This window comes from Euleptes europaea, chromosome 18, assembly GCF_029931775.1.
Source record: "Euleptes europaea isolate rEulEur1 chromosome 18, rEulEur1.hap1, whole genome shotgun sequence".
NCBI lineage: Eukaryota > Metazoa > Chordata > Lepidosauria > Squamata > Sphaerodactylidae > Euleptes > Euleptes europaea.
In genome coordinates this window covers 41278011-41303878 of record NC_079329.1, presented here as the reverse complement: position 1 = coordinate 41303878, position 25868 = coordinate 41278011, and the positions used below count along the sequence as shown (strand labels likewise).

General features: G+C 44.2%; 1 protein-coding gene across 2 annotated transcripts in view; it reads right to left on the bottom strand.

Moving 5' to 3' along the window:
• The window catches only part of TANC2 (tetratricopeptide repeat, ankyrin repeat and coiled-coil containing 2), a 287584-nt gene that overhangs the window by 44459 nt on the left and 217257 nt on the right, over nucleotides 1-25868 (bottom strand). For both annotated transcript variants that reach the window (XM_056863337.1, XM_056863338.1), the window contains 5 exons: nucleotides 19288-19413; nucleotides 11518-11799; nucleotides 3109-3242; nucleotides 329-560; nucleotides 69-235 (listed from right to left, as the gene is read on the bottom strand). In XM_056863337.1, the coding sequence (XP_056719315.1) occupies nucleotides 69-235; nucleotides 329-560; nucleotides 3109-3242; nucleotides 11518-11799; nucleotides 19288-19413 (941 nt within the window). The remainder of the gene's footprint in view (nucleotides 1-68; nucleotides 236-328; nucleotides 561-3108; nucleotides 3243-11517; nucleotides 11800-19287; nucleotides 19414-25868) is intronic.

Below are 25868 nucleotides of genomic sequence, written 5' to 3'. Positions count from 1 at the left end.
GGACTCTGCCCTCGGTCCTAGCGAAGGAAACTGAACTGAGGAGTGGGAAAAAACAGGCTACAACCCACCTGTAGGCTTGTTCTAACTGTTACAATCAGCTTCAGCCAGGATGGAAATTTCCCAATCATTTTGCTGAGAAAAGATACTATTGTGTCCCCATAATCAGGTTTGTGAAATTCAGCTTCATTTAAGCCATCGATTAATATGATGAAGTCCTCATCAGGGATCTTCCGTTCTGAGCATTTGTGAGGAACAGAGAAAAATAAGTATTAAAATGTTCAGCTCATACGGATGCAGTCAAGGTAAATTATGTTGTTGTTGTTTTTACCTTTATGAAGGTTTTCCAAAGGCTCCAGGACTCCCCGCCGGAAGGAAGCCAAAGGGTCCTGGACACAGGAACGCAAGCTAAGCACACTCTGAAGATGGGGCTCCCGCAGCAGCTGCTCCCTGTAGGCCACGAACTGAGGGGAGCGGCAGAGCAGGGCTGCCACGTTGTGTACAAACTCTGGCACCAGGCAGGTGTAGGCATTATCAGCCTGGCAATAGTGATAAGCAACAACCTACAAAAGGGGAAACACACCTATCAGTCTCTCCAGGAGCAGGCAGGAAACGAAAGCCGCCATCACTTCCTGCTTGCTCTCACTCTACAAGAAAAGGTATCCTACGCTAAGTATCCGTGAGGCCGAGTCTGGAGGAATCAGATAATAAGGAAATTCACGCTGGTCCTTAGAAATTATTGCAGCTGTTGAGCTGTACAAAAAGGAAAGCAGAAACAAAGGTAGCTACTAACTTACCCGCCTGAAACACAGTTGGGTAGGGTGTATGAGGACTCTGTGGTACTAAATCATTGCAAGAGGCAGACTTATTTTTTAATCAAAGAAAGCTAATGTGCACATTTTAGACATTTTACATACGGACAAGGCCCTGGTTTGAAGAGGTCCAGACCAGCAAAAGCTGCCAACAGCAGATTCTCGTAGAGGAGGTAACAAAGGTGTTCCAACACGCCACTGAAATCTGCCTCATGTAAAACTTAATTACATGTACAGGAGCTCAGTTTGGATGCCTGCTTTGAACGCAACACGTTATTTCTCTGAAATCAAAAACTGGTAAGATAGCCAGCCATAATAAAGGTATGGGTAGTCAGGCAGGAAATATAATTTTGGTTATAAAATAGCATATGGAGGAGGGTTTGGTACATATACACTTTTAATTTTTTCCTTTTTCTCTCCCATTGTAATTTAATTTAACAATGACTTTGCACAGAAATAGAAAAGGGCAAGAGTCCAGTAGCACCTTAAAAATATTTTCTGGTAGGGTATGAGCTTTCGTGAGCCACAGCTCACTTCTTCACAAAGCTCATGTGTGTGTGAAATGCCTTCAAGTCGCAGCCGACTTATGGCGACCCCTTTTTGGGTTTTTCATGGCAAGAGACTAGCAGAGGTGGTTTGCCAGTGCCTTCCTCTGCACAGCAACCCTGGACTTCCTTGGTGGTCTCCCATCCAAATACTAACCAGGGCTGATCCTGCTTAGCTTCTGAGATCTGACGAGATCAGGCTAGCCTGGGCCATCTAGGTCAGGGCTAGAAAGCTCATACCCTACCAGAAAATATTTTTGTTAGTCTTTAAGGTGCTACTGGACTCTTGCCCTTTTCTACTACTGCAGACAGACTAACACGGCTACCCACTGTGAATTTGCACAGAAAGTTCACTGATTAAATGAATGTACTAAAAGGAATACTATGCTGGAAATGACAATGATGAAGGAGTAACCCAAAGGGGAGAAAGAGAGAATTTCTGCAGCTACCAGTTGTAACTTGTTCTTACATTTGATTGTATGGAAGCTGCCATGCTCAACCACTTAAAGCACGGGTCCCCAACATGGTGCCTGTGGGAACCATGGTACCCACCAACACTTTTTCTGGCGCCCGCCAAGGACTTTTAGAAAGAGGGTGGGGATGGGGGGTGGGCTTTTGCCCAGGAAGGCTTCTAATTGACCAATGGAGATTTGGCTGGTTCTGCATTTTTTTAAAGTGTTGCTATGGCAACAGCTGCCACCACAGCACAAGGATCTTCACTTTGTGACTGAAGGTAAGCTGTGGCAGCCATTTTGGGGCTGGGTCCGCCTCCTGGAACAGCCATTTGGGGGCTGGGTCCGCCTCCTGGAACAGCCATTTTGGGGCTGCACCCACCGCACTGTGTCAGAATTCCAAAGGTGCCCACAGGCTCACTTAGTGTGAGACATAAAAGTTTTAAATAAACAATAAGCCCGAAAAATAGGCTGCTCACTTATAACTGATGTTCTCACACAAATAGGATCTAAGCCTGCACAGAGCATGATCATGGCACCTTCTAGAGTTTAACCTTTCAGTATGAAATCCTCCCTCCTTTTAAATTCATGCTTAACCTGTGTGTGTGCGTGCGTGTGTGCAATTTTCTTCTCAGTTCTTCCAAAGGAAATGCAGATACCAGTTGAAAAGGCACGAATTGTAGGGAAGAGATGGATTGTGTGACTGCACTCAAAGAACCGCAGTTCCATGTAAGCATCCTGTCTTTCTTCTTCATGGTCTCTATTCAGCACACAAACGGGAGAAAGACGAGCAGGCGGCCTGTCTGGAGGCAGGGCACAAGTGCCGTCAACTGAGCATCCAGCACTGCTCTGACTGACGCCGCAGAATGCCTGCCTGCCACAGTGGTTATAGCGGGGCCGGCGCTCTGTATGAGGGCCTTTGACAGGCCAGCAGGTACACCAGGGGAAAGCTGGGCAGGCACAACTCATCTGCCGGTACAAGAGCCAAAGGCCTGACTCTAGAGCCACCAGCCATGGAGCTTATTTGAATGAGACAAGGAGACCACAAAGAGCCAGGAACACTTCTGGAGCATCGGTGAAAGCCTTCGACAATACTTCTGGAGTTGTTCAGTGAGGAAGAAGGACCCCACTTTTCCTTTTTAAAAATGTCATCATATACCTTATTCATAAAAAATGCCTAATGTATACTACTATTCCCCTTTTAAACATACTGGTTTGCAGCATCCATGTTCCCATTTTAGTAAAAGATAACTGAAAAGCAGAAGGAAAAATAAAAAATGTCTTTTAAAAATTTTTTAATACCTGGGCAGCGAGCCTTCGCATTGCCTCTTCCTGGCGCCTACGCATTTCCGGGGTTCCAGGGCAGCTTCCGCTGGTGATGGAGGAGTGAGCAGAAGGTTGCTGCGTGAGGGGGGGCTCTCGGCTGGCATCAACATCTGCCGTGAGGAAAGGGGGGACAAGTGGTGGGTCAGCCTTCCAGAGGACTCCAACAACTCTTTGCCTGGGCTGGTCTGAATCGACAGGACTGTTTCCTTCGCACTTTAATCCTGACAGAATATGTCCAGGACTTATCTAGAGCGCTCACTGATAGATGATGTGATTCTGGCTAAGTTCATTCCAAATAAAAAATATAGGGGAATACAAATCATTCCATCAACCCCGAATATACGCTCAACAAGGAATCTTGCCTGGGAAATGAAAACCGGCCGAGGCTCCAAAATCTGTTTCCCTCGCCTGAATCCCCTTTGGAAGACAAAGATCCAGACTCACAGATTCCGTGGCACTGTGCAAAGGCAAAATGTGCACAAGAGAGCGTTTGTCTGGTTTTGTTCTTGGTGAGTGGGAGCCGAATAAACTATGTTCATGCCCACCCAAAACACAGCCCCGTTGCCTGCACAAAAGCCTACCTGACCAATGACAGAAAACCGCAATCAGACCCAGCAGAAGAAGGCACAGTTTGGACTTCAGGACGTTACTTAATTCCCCCGCCCCCAGCGCCGGCGCCGCCCAAAAGCCTTGGGAGCTCCCAGGCACAAAACAGCAACTTGTACAAAACACAGAATCTAACATAAGTATTGAGTCTAGATGATTTTTAATCAATCATAATGAATTCATACGATAAATACATTAAAGCAACACAGTTGCAATTCATACGCTTGTCCAAGGACAATGCCATAACAGTCGTGGATCTCGTGGTTTACGGCATTCCAATCTATGCAAAGACATAGATCCAACAAATGGATCTTCATAATATTTTAATGGTGTCTCCCAAAATTCACCACCAAATCAAACATTGCAGCTGCAGAAAACACAGATCCATCACTGCCATGATGCAAAAAACTGCATAAAAAACCACAGACCCCCACGGATCCTTGTGATTTTTGTATGGATTCCATCAAAAATGTGCTGTAATATCACACTCCACACCAATGTTCATAATTGCACCAGAAAACACATCGGTGTAGCATTCCATGGGGCTGCTATGGCACAAAAACATGGATCTGAAGTATAGATCCTCTTGACTTATAAACTGAGTTCCCTGAAATTAAGAACATAAGAATGTAAGTAGAGCCTGCTGGGTCAGAGCATTGGTTCATCTGGTCCAGCATACTGTTTCACACAGAGGCCAACCAGTTGCCCAGGAGGACCCAAAAAACAGGGCATAGAGCACTGGTATTCAGAGGTTTGCTGCCTCTGAATATGGAGGTTCTCTTTAGTCACCATGGATAGTACAGATGCCTAGAAGCCACTGATGACCTCTCCTCCATACACCTGTCTAACCCCCTTTTAAAGCCATTTATGCTGGTGGCTATCACCATGCCCACTGGTAATTAATTCCACAGCTTAATTACTTTTCCTTTATTCAAGGAAGTCTACATAGTACATAGGCTTTTAGACAAAATAATATACCATGGCTGAAATACATGAGAAAGGCGTGAGGGTAATCATCTGCCACCCACTGATCACCACAGTTGATTTGGCTGGGCGGGTGTCCCCTGCCTCCCCACTCCATGTGCATCCCTCCACAAGCTGTGTGCTCGGTGGAAGAGGAGGACTACCCCAGACAGGAGTCTGATCACTTGTTGGGTAAAAAAGCATTTCCTTTTGCCTGTCCTGTACCTATTGTACATCAGCTTCACTGAGTGCCCCAAGTTCAAGAGAGGGAGAAAAAGCTCTCTACCACCTGTACAATTTCATAAATCTTTATCATGTCACTCACCCACCCTTCTAAACTGAAAATCCCCGGACTCCTCAGTCTTTTCTCACAAGAAAGGAGTTTCAATCCCTTCATCATCTTGGTTGCCCTCCTCTGTACCTTTTCCAGCTCTGCAGTGTCCTTTTTGAGATAAGGCAAACAGAACTCTACACACTCTTCTGAATGAGGCCACACCACGGCTTTATACAATATTGGCAGTTTATTTTCAGACCCATTCAGACACCTTGTACCCATTTTTGATAATATATTTATACATATTGTTTCTCTGCAACTTTTTATTTCTTGGTTTTGATCTTTGTTGCGGTTGTTCCATCCAAGCTGGCTCATAATACCTATGTTGCCAATTAGATCAGCCCGTTCAATAATAAATTTTCTCTGGACCAAAGGGGCACACTATATTCCAGCTGTCCTTAAACTTTTTCAGGTGAAAACTCTAGCACAAATGTTATATGGAACACACCTTGACTCTCCACCCTCATTCCCATTGAACGAGTGCAATCTAAGGTTCTTAGAGCTGCCCTGCAATTGCCAAGATGTGTATCAAATGCTATGATCCGTTTAGAAACTGGCATGATGAAGGTTGAGGCAAGGGTTGTCTTGTCCTCGCTTTATCTCTGGCTAAAAATTAATTTCAACCCTAAGGGTCTTCTTCCACTGATTCTTTGTGATACTTTTAGGTCAAAGTGGATAATAGCCATCGAAGACAAACTACATAACCTTTTTGCAGGACAATGATTCAGCTCAAACCCAACCCCTTTCTGACTATATATTACTCTTTCTACACATTTGACACTGAGAGACACTGTCCTTCAGTGTTACTCCTCTGAAGATGCCGGCCACAGCTGCTGGCGAAACGTCAGGAAAGAAAATACCAAGACCACGGTTACACAGTCCGGATAACCTACGAGAACCAATGAACTCTGACCGTGAAAGCCTTCGACAAAATATAGGAGGGCTTTTACCTTGGCTAGGTGTGCAGCCTTACCCTCTGCTATGTTGGAGGGGAAATTTAAGAAGATACCCAGGACGGAGAGACTCTGCCCCTGTAAATCTGAGGATTTAGAAACCACTGAACATGTTCTCATGAATTGTAACTTTTACACAATACCTCGTTCTATTTAGCCCCTCATACTGAGAATGGGACCCGACAGGGAAAGAGAAAAGATCGAAAAGCTCCTACAAGGAGATAATCCTTCAATCACCTCTCAGGTAGCAAAACTTTGTACAGCAGCAATGAAAATTCGTTGCAATAGAGTAGTCTCTTAGTCCAAATGGCAGATTTAACTTGGATGTTATTTATTTTTTTATTTTTTTATTTTTTAAGTGATTTAAGACTCGGACTGTAAACCTTTGTCTGTAAGACTATTTTAGTCGATGTATTTTGTTTTATCTGACCAAGGGCAGTAAAGAAACCATCCATCCATCCATCCATCCATCCATCCATCTATCTATCTATCTATCTATCTATCTATCTATCTATCTATCTATCTATCTATCTATCTATCCATCCATCCATCCATCCATCCATCCATCCATCCATCCATCCATCCATCCATCTACAGATCTCTTTCCCTTTCAGTCACTGCCAGTTCACGCACCATCAGCATACATTTATTGTTAAGAATTTCTATTCCAATGGGCATCACTGTCAGGCCTGTATCTCGGTTTCTGTTTCTCAGCAGGTGACGTTCTGTATCTCTGTACGTTCGCTTCCCACTATCCAGACCCAAGGACTGTTATGACTTTCTGTCCTGTTTGAAGCTGTGGGAATCACAGCGCTGTTTGTGTTTTGTAATCTCTAGCCTGTTCCAGGCTTTTATATTACCAAGCTAAGCCAGCAGGCTTCATTGCTGTCACCTTTCCTATTATGCTCTGTAAATCTATTTGACCAGTAAAGACCAGCTTCTTTGGACCTGATTGTCTATGATGTGGTTTCTGGTTCTTCTGGACCAAGGGCTCACAATCACCTTACATTTACCAATCGTTTGCCACACTGGTGCCTCCTCACCCAATTCAGAGATCCTCTTGGAGCTCTTCACCATTTGCCTTGGTTTTCCCCACCTTGAATAATTTGGTGTCATCTGCAAGCTTGGCCACTATACTGCCAACCCCCAGTTCCCGATCATTTATGAACAAATTAAATAGCACCAGCAGAGTACCAATCCATACTTCCCTCCATTGCAAGAACTCTCCATTTATTCCTACTTGTCCAGGGCCAGAACCAGCTCTCAGGTTAGTGCCATAGAATCATAGCATCAAAGAGTTGGAAAGGGCCACACAGGCCATCTAGTCCAACCCCCTGCTTAATGCAGGATCAAACTAGAGCATCCCTGACAAGTGTTTGTCCAGCCTCTGCTTAAAGACTGCCAGTGAGGGGGAGCTCACCACCACCCTAGGTAGTTGATTCCACTGTCAAACAACTCTTACTGTAAAATTGTTGGCGGGATGAGGTGAAGCTTCCCCCTCCCCTCCCAATGCCTGCCAGAGCCTCCCAGCCCCTGGGCAGGAGGGCAAAACTAAATAACCAGCAATGCTGGAGGGACAGAAACCTCACACTGCCCTTTGCTTTCTGTCATTTAGCCAGTTTTCAATCCTTAAGAGGACCTGTCCTCTTATTCCACAACTGTTACGCTTACTCAGGGGTCTTTTATGAGGTAACATGTCAAAAGCCTTTTGAAAGTCCAAGCATACAATATCTACAAGGTCACTATTACCTACAGGCTTGTTTACTTTCTCAAAATACTCTGAAAGGCAGGAGAGGCCATGATGATTTTCCCTCTCCATGTTTGTTCCTCTCCATGCTTAATAATGTTAGTAACAGATTCTGTTAATTTACCTGGAACAGAATTTAGGCTAACCTGCCTCTAATTTCCTGGAGCTCCCTAGACCTTAAAAAATAGTGTAATATTCTCCACTGATATTCTGCAGTCTACTGATATGGAGGCTGATTTAACTGACAAGTAGGGTTCCCAACCTCCAGATGGTGGTAGAGATCTATTCGACCTGGAGACGATGGCTACTTTGGAAGGTGACCTCTATGGCATTATGCCCCTCTGAAGTCCCTCCTCTCCCCAAACTCTACCCTCCTCCACGTATTTCCCAACCAAGAGCTGGCAACCCTACTGACAAGTCACATATACTGCTTAGTAGGTCAACAATCCCACATTGGAGTTCCTTAAGAACTCAAGGGTAGCTGACATGTGGACCTGGAGACTTACTAGATTCCAGTCTGCCTAGTATTCTTATAACTTCATCTCTTATTACCTTAATTTGACTCAGTTCTTCAGAAACTCTTTGCAAAGAAAGCAGCTCCAGTGTGGGTACTTGCTCCAAACTTTCTATGTGAACACAGATGCCAAGAATTCCTTCAGCTTCTCTGTCATCTTCCCAACTTCCTTAATAATCTTTTCATTTCTTTGTCATTCAACAGCCCAACCACTGCTCTGCCTGGTTTTCTACTCCTGATCTATTTGAAGAAATGCTTATTATTTGTCTTAATGTTTTTAGAAATCCCCTCCTCAAATTCTCTTTTTGCTCACCTTATTGTGTACCTACATTTATTTTGCCAGAACCTGTTCTGTTCATTTCATTTGGGCAAGCCTTTAAGTTTGTAAGGAAACCTTTTACCCCTTTATGGTTTTCTTGACAGGGATCATTAACCATGCAGGCATCCTTTTAGACCTGGTGATTCCAACATTACCCCAAACGTTCATTGCATCATCCCTTAGACTTGGATAAGTTGGCCCAAACCAGTGGCTTTCCCCAGCTCCAGTCAGTCCCTCCCCAGGAGTTTAACAACTGCTCCCCCACCTTCTTAGGTTCAAGAGAAGCCAGCCTCTTTTGTATAGACTGTCACAGAAAATTCCCCAGAGCCTAACAAATCTAAGCCCTTCCTTGCAGCACAAGTTGTCGAGATTAGGCTGGCAGTTAATGCAGGGGAGGAGTAGAGGTGTGAAGGCCTTGGAAAAAATCAAAAAAATTGAGGGGAAGGTTTTTCCTGGTTTTTTCCAGAAGCCTTTTTTTCAACTTTTTCCAATGGAAACATTTCAAATTTGGAGGAGTACTGAAAAAATCCTATGAAATATTTTATCTTTTAAAATGAGTGTAATTCTTTTAAAGACAAGGTGGGCATGCTGTAGATGTATATAGCTCTTAAATACAAGAGGCATTTGTACACATAGAAAGGTGCCTAATTGTCATGAGGGGTGCATGAAGGGCTTTCACTGCTTCTCAACTGTTCCATGCCTTCTGTTGTCCTTTTCACCTGACTCTTCCCTTGTGTTTGATCTTTTCATCTCTCCCTCAAACCACTGTGACACATGTACCCACAGACTGGGTAACAATTAGCTTATTGTTATTGCTGACTTTTACCTGTAGATCGCTAGGAGTATGATCATGTTGATTCTCCCGGGCCTCTTAAGCAGCTTTCAGTATCATTTACTATGGCATCCTTCTGGACAAGCTGGCCAAAATGAGTAACAGGAGTTTTTGTGCTCTAGTGGACCCCTTTCTATCTCGTCAACTGGGACTAGAAGGTAATGCTGGGAAGGGCAGCTTATTGGTTCTACTACAGGTTCCATCTTGTTTCCTATGCTGTTCAGCATCTGCAAGAAACCCACTAGGTGAGATCACCTTGAGATTTAGAATGAGATGTCATCAGTATGATGATGGCACAGCTCTATTTTTCCTTTCAGGTGAGACAGTGGATACTCTGAATAGCTCCAGGTGTAAACTGACATTTAATCCACACAAAACAGAGGTGTCATCGCTCAATTATGCAAGTCATCAGGGACTGAAGAATCAGCCCTTTGAGGTTATGGCTGCGCCCCATTAAAAAGAGCAAACCTCAGCTTCGGATTTTCATCTCTACAGCTCTGGCCTGGTGTCCAGTTTGCTAAGTTGAAAACATTTGCCGGTTAAAAACATTTCTTTTTCTTCCACACCTTTATATGCTACTTCTTCCCCTGTACCTTTCTGGCCAAATTATCCCTCTTGGTGTTATTATTGTTATGGCTTTATAATATAATTTTCAATGCTTCTGTCCTCAGTGTTGTTTAAATTATGGATATTGGAAGATATCTCAGGAACCTATGGGTTGAGAGTCAGGGACATCAATATTTTAAGTAAATAAACTCCACCCATTACCATTTCCCTAATAAAAACAGGCCCCTCAGCTGCTACTAGTCCCACGTTGGAAAAAACATAAGCGACTGTTTTAGTTAAACTAAAGGCCAAAGTGAGATGGATTGACTCTATCAAGGAAGCCGCAGCCCTCAGTTTGCAAGATCTGAGAGAGGCTATTAACAGGGCGCTTTAGAGGCCATTGATTCATAGGGTTGCCATGGGTCAGAAATGACTTGACGGCACTTGATACACACACAGAGGCCAAAGCAGAGTGGGGGGGGGATCTGTCCATTTCCATGTCAAGAAAATTGGGGGTGTTTATTTTTAAACTAAAACACAGAGCACAGATTAGCAGGAGCCAAACCATCTTTTTTTCTTGGGATATTTTCCTTCTGCATTTTTCTCATAGCCCAGTTCCCTTCTGCTTGTGGAGACAGTTTGGGAGAAAAAATGCTTCAAGTCCTTGAGTGCAGCCAAATAAGTTGCAGGGTTGGAGTGGGCTTCATGCCTCACCAGCTCATTCTGTCTTTGGTTAAAGTCACACTACTCCCCAATTTCTTCATGCACAATTAGGTGCCCTCGGTTATATATTACTTGTGTCCATCACCTGCTCGTTTAGGTTTCTGAATGCCTCCTTGTGCCTGCTTTGCAAACAAGAGTTTCACCTGCTTGTAAAACAGGAGGCGCTCTCCTCTCTGCCCGGCGTTTAGCAGGGGTCAGGATCCCTTTGGTTGCAGTTCTTGAGAATGTCATCCAACTTGGATGGGGAAAAGAAAGTAGCAGCCAAAAAAATGTTTCCCATTGAAACCAAAGGAAGTGAAAAATGAATATACAAACGAAAATAGATACTTGTAACAAAGCTAATGACGAAAAAATAAAACAGTAAAATAAAGTAATAGCAAAAATGCGTACACTGAATTCCCAATTGACACTCAAAAGGGCTTTGCAGCACTACCAGAAGATCCAAAGGTCTGCACTTTCGCAGATTTCCAGTGTGAGAAGTCCCTAGCTATGATGCAGCCGTGGGAACTCCTGATAGGCGTTCTCATTGAACAGATTTGCTACCCAGGTCTGGCAGCCGAGGGCCTGCTTTCTGCACAGTGGAGCTTCAGAAGACTCGTACTAACACTTTGCTCCAAACCTCTGTTGCAACAACGGGGAAGTGGCCTCAATTTGCTGCAAAGAATAGCACCCCTGAATCTCATGCAGTCACATATGGCTGAAAAGCAAGTAGCTTTCCTCACATCCACATGTGCCAAGAAAGGATTCAGACTTTCCATATAAGGCACACAGGTTCACATCTCTCCCAATTACAGATGACTACATCAACACCCACCAGATCAGTCGAGATAGCGCATCTCTCCACTTACGTTTGGGGGATGCATGGGGGCTGTCTGAGGCAATCTGCCTCATCCGAGTCCCATGGCAACTCAGTGCAACCAGTCTGGAGATAATTGCTGTCTTGCCAAAGCCGATGTTTCCAACTATCACCACACCTCTGTTCATGCTGGTGTTGGAGCTTTGCAACTGGACATCAATTTCCTGGAATACCCAGTCCCGGCCAACAAACACGGACTCTGTGGTGATGCTGGGCACTTCAAAAAGCAGCGGTTTCAAAGAGATGTCGGGAGGTCTATAAGGTGCAAAACGTACTGCAAAGGAAACAAGAATACACAGTTGGCTATTAATTTTGATATTTTAAAACTGCTGATAAAATGCCTCAAATCCATTCCATCATCAACACCAGTTATTGAATATATCAGGTAGAAGAAGTATCTCTACAACCATCCGGTCCTTTTATGGATAGCTTTGGTTTGGTATTCCTGGCTGATGGATAAGATTCTCGATGTTGTGAAGCCTACCCCATATGATCTGGATTTTTGTTCAGGCTAATAAAACAGGGTGAGAAAGCAACTTCACGGACATTATTATAATGTATCAAATTTATTTTTCTAACTCAATTCACTAATGGTGCCATCTTAAGAACACTTTCCTGGGAGTAAACCCCGTTGACTAGACGTCAGTAAGATTCTGAATAGATATGCTTAGCAGTGCACTATTATACTTCTTTATGATGCATGATTTGACTACATGATTTAAGTTACTTCAGCTATGTGGAAGGAACGGATATTGCACTAGATAACAACATCTGGATTCTCTAAATTTACATGACTTAACATAATTTATTTAACATTCTATATCTTAATTTATCTACCTTAGCCTAATCCACTTGACCAACTACACGGAATTTTAGATTAATTGTTCTTACATAAATTTTGGCCACATTAGTTGAGCACTATTAAGCAGGATACTCATATCTATGATTTAATGGAATTACTGCACATTTTGAGGCCTTTTTAACAATGCAAAATGGTATACGTTTGTTAATTTTTATCAGATATTGAGTCCATGTTTGAATTGGGTGCCACTGCGTGTAGTCTTGTAAGGGGGCAGACTCCAGAGTTTGGGGATGTGCGCTTCAGGATGATTCAAAGCTCAAGTTGGGGTGCAAAGGGCAGGTAGCTGCCCCAGTTCATTATTCAGGGCATCTTTCCGCATAATCATAGAGACTTTCTGGGGGGTGTCCAAATTAGAAGGTGCTGGGTCCAGTGTCTGGACTGGGTACTGGGGCACGCCCCCTCACAGTCCTCAAAATATGGAGATGTATGATTCAGGGTGCTCCAAAGCTAATTTTAGGGTACATCTACCCCCAGTTTCTTAATCTGCATTTCTCCTGGGGCACCCCACTTTGGAACAGCCAGACAAAAACTAGGTTTTGAACTATGGAACAACATAGGTCTCCTTGTAGGGCAGAGTTCCCTGAATATGAGTGTGTATGATTTGTTGTGGTGCCGAGCTTATTTTTGGGCACAGAACCTTTGAAGTATCATCAGTATGTGTGGTTGGATTCATGAATGAGGAGCCAGGAAGCCAGAATAAGGAACTGGGAACCAACTTTACCGTCCTGTCAAACAGGGCTGACTAGAAACACTTAAGAAGAATTGTGCCCCTCCCCCGGCACAGAATCACTATGAGTAAGAACATTGGATCTCAAAATAAAAATACCATCACCACCCTCAAAACATACGATGGGTAATCTTGGAATGGAGAAAGACACTTGTGAGTCTGCCTTACAGTTGTGCTGAACAGCTCCTTCTAGCTGCCTTTTTGGTAACCCACCACCTCATTCTGACTGCTCTGCCAAGTGAAGAACTGAACTGTGTCATAATAACCAGCCCATTTGTCCCTTCGTATTGCAAGGATGATCCCTTGTGTCAATCCCTGATAATGTCAGTGAAATTGGGTGGAAAAACAAAAATATTACATCTGGGAATTAAATTTGCCTTTACTTGGTTGTAAAACGGGAATCATTGTTCCTGTTTCTGAAATTTGACAAGTTGTGAATCCTCTTCAGTGAAGATATAAGCACTGAATATATATTTCAAAATGAATATAAAAGAAAGAAATATATGTGTTTCTCTCTTAAACCAATTAAACAAAAACTAATGAATGTTATAAATATAATGAAAATAAATCAAATGTTTGGAAGAAAAATGCAAATTTTTAATTTCTTAAATCACTGCTGAGTAGATACTGATAATAATTTTTAATATTCTGATCATTTTTATGGTTATTTTATTTGCTATTTTTTTTAGTCTGAATGCTCTTTGATTTCTTTTTCTCTCATATTGTGCTGCTTGGTATGCTTTATAGTATTTTATACTTTGTAGTATTTTATACTATATACTATGCTTTATAGTATTTAATTATCTTCAAGCAAACTTCAAGTTTCCTGGATGAAATGAATTGTTTAGATTCTATCCATCTGTTTTTAGGCCTGGTTATGGGAGTGAAACAGCCTTGGCCATTCTGGTGGACGGCCTGCACCAGGAGATGGACAGCGGAGTATGACCCTGTTAATTCTCCTGGATCTTTCAGCAACTTTTGATACCACTGATCACAGTATTCTTCTAGACCACTGGAATCAGGAGGCACCATTTTGTGGTGGTTCCAGTCGTACTTGGAAGCTCAGTTTCAGGAGGTGGTGCTCAGGGACTGATGCTCAGCCCCTTTGGCCTCTGGCCTGTGGGACTCCGCAAGGTTCCATCTTGTCCCCTGTGCTCTTTAACATCTACATGAAACTGCTGGGTGAGGTCATCCGGAAATGCGAGCTGGGTTGTTACCAATATGTGGATGACTCTCAGCTCCGTCTAGTGCTTCTGACTGGTCTCGGGGAGGCCGTAGAAACCCTGAACCCAAAGCTGGAGGCAGTTTTGGAGTGGGTGTGGGCTAAAAACCTGAAGCTTAATTCTGACAAGACAGAAGTGCTACTGGTGAGCAGAAGGTCTGACCCAGGATTGAAGGGCTCACACATTCTGGATGTGGGGGGGAAGGTGCTCTCTGGGGGTGCTCTTGGAGCCAGGCCTACTGTGCAATAAACAGGTGGCAGTTGTGGCCAGGGGTGCCTTTTAACAGCTTCAAATGTTAGTCAGCTGCAGCCTTTCCTGGGCAGAAGAGATCTGGCCACTGTGGTGCCTGCCCTGGTGACAGCTTGAGAAGTGTTCAGAAACTTCAATTAGTGTAGAATGCTGCAGCCAGGATGTTGACTGGAGTGGACTGTAGGGCCTGTGTCTCTCCAGTCTTGACCCCTCTACACTGGCTCCCAATCTGTTTCTAGGCACAATTCCAGGTGCTTGTATTGACCTTTAAATGGTCTGGGACCAACACATCTCAGCCCGGCCTTTGGGCTGGGGAGGGTGCATTAAAACTGCAATAAACAAATAATTAAATACCCCAAAGGACTGCCTACACACTTATGAATCTACTCAACCACTATGGTCATCTTCGGAGGCCCTGCTTCGGAGGCCCACACCTTCAGAGATGAGGTGGGCGGTAACCCAGGAGAAGGCCTTCTCAGTCACAGCATCAAAGCTCTGGAACTCTCTCCTCAGGAAGCTTCATCTGTCCCCTTCTGTTGCCGTCTTCTGCCAGTGGGTGACGACTTTTTTTTGTTCTGTTTGGAGTAATCCCTCAGTAATCCCTTTGTGAGAGATCCCCTCTCTCTGAGTTTGCTTCAAATCAATTGCTCAGGCGTTGATGCAGAAACAAAGGATTTATTGAAGACATCAGGAGATGAGACAGGCACAGGTAGAAAGTTGCAAGTGAGGGGCTTATCGGGTTTACAGAATATATTGACTCCAGGGCACTGGGGCACTGGGGTTCACACTTATTGTTATGGGAAGTTACAAGCTTGGCATAATACAAAACATCAAACGAGTCCCAGGAAGTCTGTTGAAGCTATCACACTTCCAAGGCCGCATCGGCCTGAGGGAGTACTGACAGGAAGAACAGCGGGGGGGGGGAAGATACTTGGGGCAATCAGGCCTGGCGCCTGGGACCAGAAGGTGTGAACTGCTTTTACGAGTTCACTGATAACAAAGCAGGTGATGGGAAGCAGAGACACACAGACAGAGACCCTCACACCCTTCTTCCTGCTCAATGTTTTAATTGCTGGTTTAATGTTTTTGTACATATTTCAGCTCCGGTTTTAATTGTTTACACGACATGATTCTTGTTTTTAATGGTTTTTAAGATGTAATTTTAGTATTTATGTTTTAATTTGTTAACCATCTTGGTGGCCCTTATGAAGGTGCCAGATTTGTAAAATATTTTGTACCGTAACCTGCCTCAAAATTATTTTTCATCAGAGATAAAGGCACTTATTTATTTATTTAGAAAAAGTAGTAGTAGTAGTAGTAGTAGTAGAAGAAGAAGAAGAAGAAGAGTTGGTTTTTATATGCCGACTTTCTCTACCACTTAAGAAAGAATCAAACCGGCTTACAATTGCCTTCCCTTTCCTTCCCCACAACAGACACCCTGTGAAGTAGGTGAGGCTGAGAGACCTCTAAGAGAGCTGTGACAAGCCCAAGGTCATCCAGCTGGCTTCATGTGTAGAATTGGGGAAACCAATCCGGTTCACCAGATTAGTGTCCGCCGCTCATGTGAGAGTGGTGAATCAAACTCGGTTCTTGAGATTAGAGTCCATCGCTCCAAACCACCGCTCTTAACCACTACACCACGCTGGCTATTATGTCATCTCTCAAGAGAACTGCTTGAGGTGGTTCACAAAGTAAAACATGATATAGTAATAAAAACAGCATAAAGCCATTAACATTAAAAAAGCATAAAACACCCGCCATAAAAGATCAGTCAGAATATCATAGTAGAAAGTGCCATCAAGCCTCCCATCCAAATATTAACCTGAGCTGACCCTGTTTAGCTTCTGAGAACTAACTTCCAAGACTGGGCTAGCCTGGGTCATCCAGGTGAGGGCAGTGAGAGTATAAAACAGCATCATACATATAGCAGCTTAAAATAATCCTTGTAAAACAGCCCCTAGGCTAAAAGCAGACCATAAAAACAATATATTGTCGAAGGCGTTCACGGTCAGAGTCCATTGGTTCTTGTAGGTTATCCGGGTTGTGTGACCGTGGTCTTGGTATTTTCTTTCCTGACTTTTCGCCAGCAGCTGTGGCAGGCGTCTTCAAAGGAGTAACACTGAAGGACAGTGTCTCTCAGTGTCAAGTGTGTAGGAAGAGTAATATATAGTCAGAAAGGAGTTAGGTTTGAGCTGAATCATTGTCCTGCTAAGTATTAAAGGTAATGTGCTAATCATTGTCCTAGAAGTATCAAGATAATGTGCTAATGAGGGTGTGGTATGTTAATGTGGAATCATTGTATCCTGAAGTGATCTATTAAAATGTGAAATCCAAAGCTAATCCGCATGGCTATTGTTGACTGTAGTCTTTGTTAGTCTGGAGGTTTTCAGGACAGGAAGCCAAGCCTTATTCATTCTTAAACTCTCTTCTTTTCTGTTAAAGTTGTGCTGATGTTTATGAATTTCAATGGCTTCTCTGTGCAATCTGACAAAATAGTTGGTAGAATTGTCCAGTATTTCAGTGTCTTGGAATAAGACCCTGTGTCCTGTTTGGGTCAGTCCATGTTCAGCCACTGCTGATTTCTCAGGTTGGCCAAGTCTGCAATATCTTTCATGTTCTTTTATCCTTGTTTGTATGCTGCATTGTGTGGTCCCGATGTAAACCTGTCCACAACTGCAAGGTATACGATATACTCCTGCAGAGATGAGGGGGTCTCTTTTGTCTTTTGCTGATCGTAGCATCTGTTGTATTTTCTTGGTGGGTTTAAACACTGTTTGTAGGTTATGTTTTTTCAAACGTTTCTCCATCCTGTCAGTGACTCCTTTAATAAATGGCAAGAATACCTTTCCTATGGGAGACTGTTTATCCTGAGTTTTCTGATGTTTGTTTGGTTTAATGGCCCTTCTGATTTCATTCTTGGAATAGCCGTTTGCTAGCAGTGTGTGATTTAGATGATTAATTTCTTCCTTGAGAAATTGTGGTTCACAGATCCGTCTTGCACGGTCCATTAATGTTTTGATTATTCCTCTTCTCTGTCGGGGGTCGGTTGGAGTTTTTGTGTGAGCAGCGATCTGTGTGAGTTGGTTTCCAGTAGACCTTGTGACCTAAATGAAAGTTTGTTTTACGGATGACAAGGGTATCAAGAAATGGGAGTTTACCCTCAATTTCTTTTTCCATGGTAAACTGAATGTTTGGATGGATATTATTGAGATGGTTTAGAAAGTCCATTAATTTTTCTTCACCATGGCTCCAAATAGTAAATGTGTCATCCACAAACCTGAACCAGACTGTAGGTTTGTAAGGTGCCGATTCTAATGCTGTCTTTTCAAAATATTCTATGTAAAAGTTTGCTATTACTGGACTGAGAGGACTTCCCATAGCTACTCCATCAATCTGTTCATGACTAACAAAGACTACAGTCCACAACAGCCATGCAGATTAGCTTTGGATTCCACATGTTAACAGATCACTTCAGGATACAATGGTTCCACATTAACATACCACACCCTCATTAGCACATTATCTTGATACTTATAGAATCTAGGACAATGATTAGCACATTACCTTTAATACTTTGCAGGACAATGATTCAGCTCAAACCTAACCCCCTTCTGACTATATATTACTCTTCCTACAAACTTGACACTGAGAGACACTGTCCTTCAGTGTTACTCCTTTGAAGACGCCTGCCACAGCTGCTGGCGAAAAGTCAGGAAAGAAAATACCAAGACCACGGTCACACAACCCGGATAACCTACAAGAACCCATAAAAACAATGATTAAAAAGACCAAACCTCTTAGTTAAAAGACTGGGTAAAAAGAAATATTTTTGCTTGGTGCCTAAAAGAGAGTGTTGACAAATTATAATGCATCAGTGACACCTCTTACAGAGCCTCAGTAAAGTTAAACTTGCCACCTACTCCCCAGTGGGGCTCATGTCATTAGTGAAGTTTCCTTTCTAAAAGTAAAGGCATTCTAGGATCAAACAGCCTTTGATCTGAGAAGCCCTTAAGAAACTTTATAAATGCACATGCTCCAGAATATTCTAGGGTAACTTATCTGCAATGGAAACAGTAAAACCATCCTATGCCTTCCTTTCCTATGTTCTGCTGGCTCACAGCTTCGCCTCCACACATCCACCTTCTCTTGAAGCTTGCCCTTTCCCTCTGCAGATTAGAAGCAGCACAGAAGTTGGTCTGTGTCGTTTTAATCCTTAACAAGAGCCTTGCCTGTAAATTCTAAACATTAAGACAAGCAAAGGCTTGCCTACCTGACATTAACCGTATTGCAGAGTACGATCTTCTGGATATTTGACATAAAGGGAAAACAGTAAACAACTGTTCAAGCATTATCAGAATATTATCCTTGCTTCGCCTTCAATTCGATCATTTTAAATGGAACCCACCTATTCCAAAGGCATATTTATTCACAAATGTAGGACTGCTGTCTTCTCTGTCCTGCTGACAGGGGTCACGGCATGTCGGTCCCCGTGACTGTCTGCACCAGTCCTGACCACTGCCGTGCATCCTCCACCTATCCACCAAGGCTCTGAAGCATTCCATTCTCTCCAACCCCAAGGAAAGCATCTAGGGAAAGCACGGGGCTGATCATGCAGGCAGGTTTCTACTGCTCCCAGATGAATATTGGGGCTGAAAAAATGTTTTGGATGTAACACCTCAGCAACGTATAAATCATCCTTACCTCTTAGGTCCTGTTGCACACGAGCACCTGCCATGCTCTGGCGAGGCATTCGGAGAGATGTTCGTAGGGGAGCATGCCTCTGTTCATCTAAGTATGCAAGATCTTCTAAATGGGCTGAGCTGGTGGCTGTTAATAGGAAAAAATGATTGTTCACACACCCTTCTGAGCATTTTTACTCACATGTTGTACCCCATACAAATGTTCAACCCTCTTGAAATAAATATTGTAGGATCCGACACTGTCAATTGCTGTTGGGGATTTCAAAAACACAACCCTTTACATAGATTTTCTTTCAGAGCAGATAGAGCACATTCATGCACAGAAAGCAACCTTTGAGGGGTGAACATAGCCTTTTAGAGGCCTCCTTGACTGAAGCACATAAATTTTGGCTTTCTTTCATTATTTTCTTTTATTGTGTTTGTATGTAGAACACTGTTTTACTATGCTACCCTTTAATTTTGTAATTACATTTTATTGCATTGTTGATTGTATGTATAACACTCTGCCATATTTTAATTATGTAACCCACTTTGAGTCTCAATGAAAAATGTGTACTATAAATGAAGCACATAAAATTTAAGAACAAATACAAGATTGAAAAAAAAAGCTGACCCTTCTAGATAGAGAATTATACAGATCACATCAGTTTTCACAACTAAAATTTACAAAGGGTTGGAACTGTATTTAAAAACACATCTCTCTTGCAGTGCTGAACTTCTCAACTCATCCAAGGCCATTCCCCCCAAGAGAGGCAAAATCTATTTATTTATTTAACTTTTTTTCCAGACTGCAGACTCAACCTGAAGGCTCCTGACGTGGTTCACAAAAAGAACAGAAAATGGTCTATTTTGCAAGCCTTTAATATGATAGTATATGTAACTAGAATGAACAGTGGAAATCATATACCCAATAGCCATGGGTATTCCCACACACAGATCAAAAACTCACAAGGGGGGCACCCAGAGTTACGGTTGAGTTTGCGGTAAACCAGGAGAAACCTCCAGGTTTGCAGAAAATCTGAAAATGTTTAGACAACAAAAGTGTGTATGTGTGTGCTGGGGGGGGGGGGAGGAGGAAAAGACAACCAAGATTTCAAGAGATTTCCTTGGGAGACCAGGCAAGATTGCTAAGGCCCCACGCCTTGCTTAAAATCTTACATGAAATTTGCTGAAGGGCTCAGAGCTCATTATACAAGATTGGGGGGAAAGGTTGATGATGCTTGGGCCTAAATCCTTCAGCAAATGCAACAAAAGATTCTATGTGAGACAGGGAATCTCAGTAGTGCCGTCTGAGGTTACACAGGCAACCTGGAACGGAAGTTGAGACCTTGCAAGGTAATCATGAAAGCTCTTGTTTGGCACTGGGGGGGTGGAATTAAAGCAGGGTGATGGGGTTGGAGCCAACAACAGGTTGGGAGAGGCGGAAGAGCCCACAGAGGCTCCACCTGGGAGGTCAGGAGAGATGGGAGGGGACACGTAGAGGAGGGAAAACAGATTGTAGCCAGAGCAAGATGGGGAGGAGGGAGGAAAGGAAGGAATCAGAAACACCTGTAGCAGAGAGGGGGGGAGTGGGTGCTAAAAGGGGGGGCCTTTAATAGTGAAGTGGGAAGTAGGGGCTGGGATGAGAGAATTGGAGACACTATGAGGAGAGGTAAAGCAGGAGGTGGAATAGGGTTTCTCTCCCTTGAGAGTCCTGGTGTATCCCTGACCTGCCGGAGGTGGTGGGCTCTCCTTCCCTGGAGGTTTTCAAGCAGAGGCTAGACAGCCATCTGTCAGCAATGCTGATTCTATGACCTTCGGCAGATCATGAGAGGGAGGGCATCTTGGCCATCTTCTGGGCATGGAGTAGGGGGTGTGGGGGTGTGGGGGAGGTAGTTGTGAATTTCATGCATTGTGCAGGGGGTTGGACTAGATGACCCTGGTGGTCCCTTCCAACTCCATGATGACCCTGGTGGTCGCTTCCAACTCTATGAAAAACAATCAAGCCACAACTAGACTACTGTAATGATAAAGGTAAAGGTCCCCTGTGCAAGCATTGGGTCATTCCTGGGGTGACATCACACCCCATGGGGTGATGAGGTGACATCACACCCCATGGGGTGATGAGGTGACATCATACCCCATGGGGTGATGTCACATCCCGACGTTTACTAGGCAGATTATGTTTACGGGGTGGTTTGCCAGTGCCTTCCCCAGTCATCTACGCTTTACTCCCAGCAAGCTGGGTACTCATTTGACTGACCTCGGCTGGATGGAAGGCTGAGTTAACCTTCAGCCGACTACCTGAAACTGACTCCCATCAGGATCGAACTCAGGTCGTGAGCAGAGCTTTCGACTGCAGTACTGCAGCAGCTTACCACTCTGCACCACGGGGCACTTTTGTACTCTATATGGGCGTTCCCTTAAAGACAACATGGAAACTCCAGTGGGTACAGAATGCCGTGGCCTGGCTACTATTGGGCACTAAGTGGAATCTGTATATCACTCCCAAGCAGGTGCCAGGCTCATTTCAAGGTTCTAGCCATGACACCTGGAGGACCACCAGGGTGATGGGGTTGGTGCCAACAACAGGTTGGGAGAGGTGGGAGAGCCCACAGAGGCTCCACCTGGGAGGTCAGGAGAGATGGGAGGGGACACGTGTCCTGCTATGTTTCCCCATGACAGCTTCACTCAACTGAGCAAATCCTTCTGAAGGTGCCACCCTGCAAACAGGTAAAATTGGCAACAGCCCAAGCAGAGGGCATAAACAACCCTTTCCAAAAGGTGAGAAAAATTAGCTATGTGAAAAGTCCAAGATAGTCAACACAAAAATTATTTTTAACACCTTTTCCCATAGAGAAATCACAAGGACATGTTTTTGGTGTCCAGATAGGAATATTTTGGGCCAAGGAAAACAGTCAAGGTAAAATATCTACAGTTGTCTTCTTTGAACATAAAAGTTTACTGTATATATTTTTCATGGAAATGTGTGTGATTTTGTATTTTAAAATATTATCATCATCAAAGTCCTCAAAACTCACACCTCCCATTTTGAATCTTGGGGAGGGTCCGTGGCTCAGTGGTAGAGCACCTACTTGGCATTCAGAAGGCCCCAGGGACAATTCCAACCATCTCCAGCTACAAGGATCAGGTGGTTGGTGATGTGAAAGACCTCTCTCTATCTGAGATCCTGGAGAACTGCTGCCATTCGGAGTAGACAATACTGACCTTGATGGACCAAGGTGAGTCTGATTCAGTATAAGACAGCTTCATTTTGGGATTGCAGTTATGAGCAAGAACAACTTCCAGAATCACAGAGCAAGAACTGCAAACACATCCCATCATGCAAACATGATAATCTTTGTTTAATCAGATGATGTTGGAGAATTAACCCGAAAAGGATCATAACTTGTTCTGGTCAAGCATGATGATAGGAACATTCTTAGCACAGAACAATATCCTGAGAAACTGTCTGAAATGAATTGGGATTTCCCAGCCACAGTGGCAGAAATGGGCACGGTGGGTCAGTTCAGATGCAACACGAAACCAAGGCTTGTTTTGGCAGACATCCGTTGATTAAAAAAAACTACCACGCAGCATGGAGGTGATCAGTGAATCCCAGGTTGTCTTGACCCATCATGGCTTCAGTGCTTTCTTCCACAGCACCACCAGAGATGCCTCCCCTCCCCCAGCCTGCTTCATGGTGCTCGACTGATGGGGAAAAGCTTGCCATTTCACTAATGATGGCTGCCAGAAACAAGAGGAAGGAAGTTCCTCTCTACAATCTGCCTGCTCTCTGAAGGGCACTCAGCTGCCAGCCACACCAGCCCTTCCCAGAGGCCAGCCAAGGAACCTGCAAGGATTTCACGTTGAGTTTTTCCTCCCCCAAACCCCAGGAAAGCAAATCCCAGCTGCCGATTCAATTCCTCCCCCACACAGACCCAGCAAAACCCTTTCCTACCCACCCGCTCTATGTTCCAAGGAGGCAATACTGAACCTCCACCAGCGGTCTTACTCATATGCCCCTGCATGTTCCTGTCTCCATGCAAACACCACCTGCCTGCTACATACCAAGAGTATTCAGTACCCGTGGCCCCGACCCCACAAAGCCCCTTCAAAAACACCCCTCCTCCCCAAAATGTTTTTATTTACACAACAACACAAATGTGAACTGCTTTACTGAATAGAGACAGCAAGTAGTAAGCAGTGACAGCAGTGAATCCTGACTTGAATGGACTGGATATAAAAGGGAACCTTGGGTACTTACCGTGAGTAGGGGAGCCTCAGATTTAGAGTGGACTGTCAGCAGCCTCTAGAGACATGGGGGCAATTGTCCCAAATGTTCTGGTTGATGGCTTTGCAGACTGCCTCCACCTCTTGGGGGCTGGCCACCTGAGAGGAGACTGTGGCTCTTTGCTGTCTTGGGGGTCAGAATCATAGAATCATAGAGTCATAGAGTTGGAAGGGACCACCAGGGTCATCTAGTCCAACCCCCTGCACAATGCAGGAAATTCACAACTACCTCCCCCCTCCACACCCCTAGTGACCAGAAGATGGCCAAGATGCCCTCCCTCTCATCATCTGCCTAAGGTCACAGAATCAGCATTGCTGACAGATGGCCATCTAACCTCTTCTTAAAAACCTCCAGGGAAGGAGCGCTTACCACCTCCTGGGGAAGCCTGTTCCACTGAGGAACCGCTCTAACAGTTAGAAAATTATTCCTAATGTCTAGACGGAAACTCTTTTGATTTAATTTCAACACGTTGGTTCTGGTCTGACCTTTTTGGGCAACAGAAAACAACTCAGCACCATCCTCTATATGGCAGCCCCTCAAGTACTTGAACATGGTTATCATATCCCCTCTCAGTCTTCTCCTCTTCAGACTAAACATACCCAACTCCTTCAACCTTTTCTCATAGGACTTGGTCTCCAGACCTCTCACCATCTTTGTTGCCCTCCTCTGGACACGTTCCAGCTTGTCTACATCTTTCTTAAAGAAGACCAAGGAAGTCCAGGGTGCTGTTTAAGAAGTACGTCACCATGACTTGCAGATGATGTGTAGGACACAACACACCATTATCGTGTCCGCCATCATATTTCTCTCAACATCCAATATTATGTAAAGGGAGTGCCGGCACTGCTTCAGGCAGCTACACACCCTCTCCACCAACATCTGAGACTGTCTGTGATAGTCACAGTAGTTCTTTTCCACAATAGTCTGTGGAATGCAGCAGGCAGTATCAGCAGAGTCTGGAGAGCGTAGGTGTGGTCTTCAATGATGGTTGGCTTCAGCTCCACCACATTGACCACTGTATGTGGATGGAGGAGGAGGAAGTTGCTGTGGCAAACTTCTTGGGCAACCAAAAGATAGTGATGCCAGATACCTTGGCAAACATTTCCAGGAACCGTACACTGGAGACCTCCAAATCCTGAAGCAGCATACTATAGTAGCATTTTCTGTTGTAGCATTCCTCCTCACAAGACTGCTCTGCTGTTAAAATCGCAGTAAAGGTGCATCCATCACGCCAGTCATAAGGGGAGCCCCAGAAACCCACCCAGATTTCACAGACAGCGGAAGAACCTATCTCAAACGGCTAGCTAAGTTCCAAGTATAAGACAGCGAATGCCAGCTTATAAAGAATGAAGGCAAGCGTTTACTCAACTGGGACCGTACACTGCATCACAACGCTGTAGAGATACTGGATGTGGGTTATCTCCTTGGCAGCATTTGACGGCATCCTGAGACATGCAGAACAAAGGGGATGGACTGTTCCGGGGTTGAAGAGGTGGCTTGTTGCAATGGTGACTTCTGACAGGACCGGACAATGTTTCTTCTCACAGTGGCAGTAAGTGTGAGGAGCCCTTCTGCAACTCATGTCCAAGTGCTTTGCTGGTGCAGCAAATGGCACAGATGATTATCTTTGGAAGGGGTATTTGGCCCTGGAGGATGACGAATTGATTCTGGGAAGCGGAGATTGGGCCCACAGTATGGTTGCCATAACCCTCTGCTGAACAGGCTGGTTGGTTGTCCCTGTGGTAGATGGTCACTGTAACCACCTGTGACTTTTAACCTCTCTTGGGATGGATGGCCAAGGTGTCTTCCAAGTGTTGATTCTGTACCTACTTGCTTATGACTGATGCCCCTTGCAGGGCCAGGTTGGAAAGATGGCAGAGGTGGGAGTGGACATCATGAGGCTTCCCTTCTACTGCTGACAGGGAACCGGGATACTTCTCCCAATTCCCTTCTCTGCAGGAGGATGGCTCTCAGGGTCCTAGGCTCCACACCACACAGCTTGTTATGTGTGGTGATCTCCTTCAACCATTTATATGGTGCATTTTTATCCTGCCCTTCCTCCTAGAGCTCGTGGTGGTGGAAGTGGTTCTCATTTCCTCCACTGTATCGTTATAACCATCCCATTGTTGTGGTTTTCAATACATTTATGGTCAATAGTATGGATTATTGACAACCTACAGCATTGATCTAAAATCCAAGTTAACATTTAAGCCTGCAAATAGAGACAGACACTTGAGAAAAGCAAGTTGTTTGTGAGACAGGATGTTAAACCACAGAAACCACAAAACAAGGTCAGACATAGTATAACT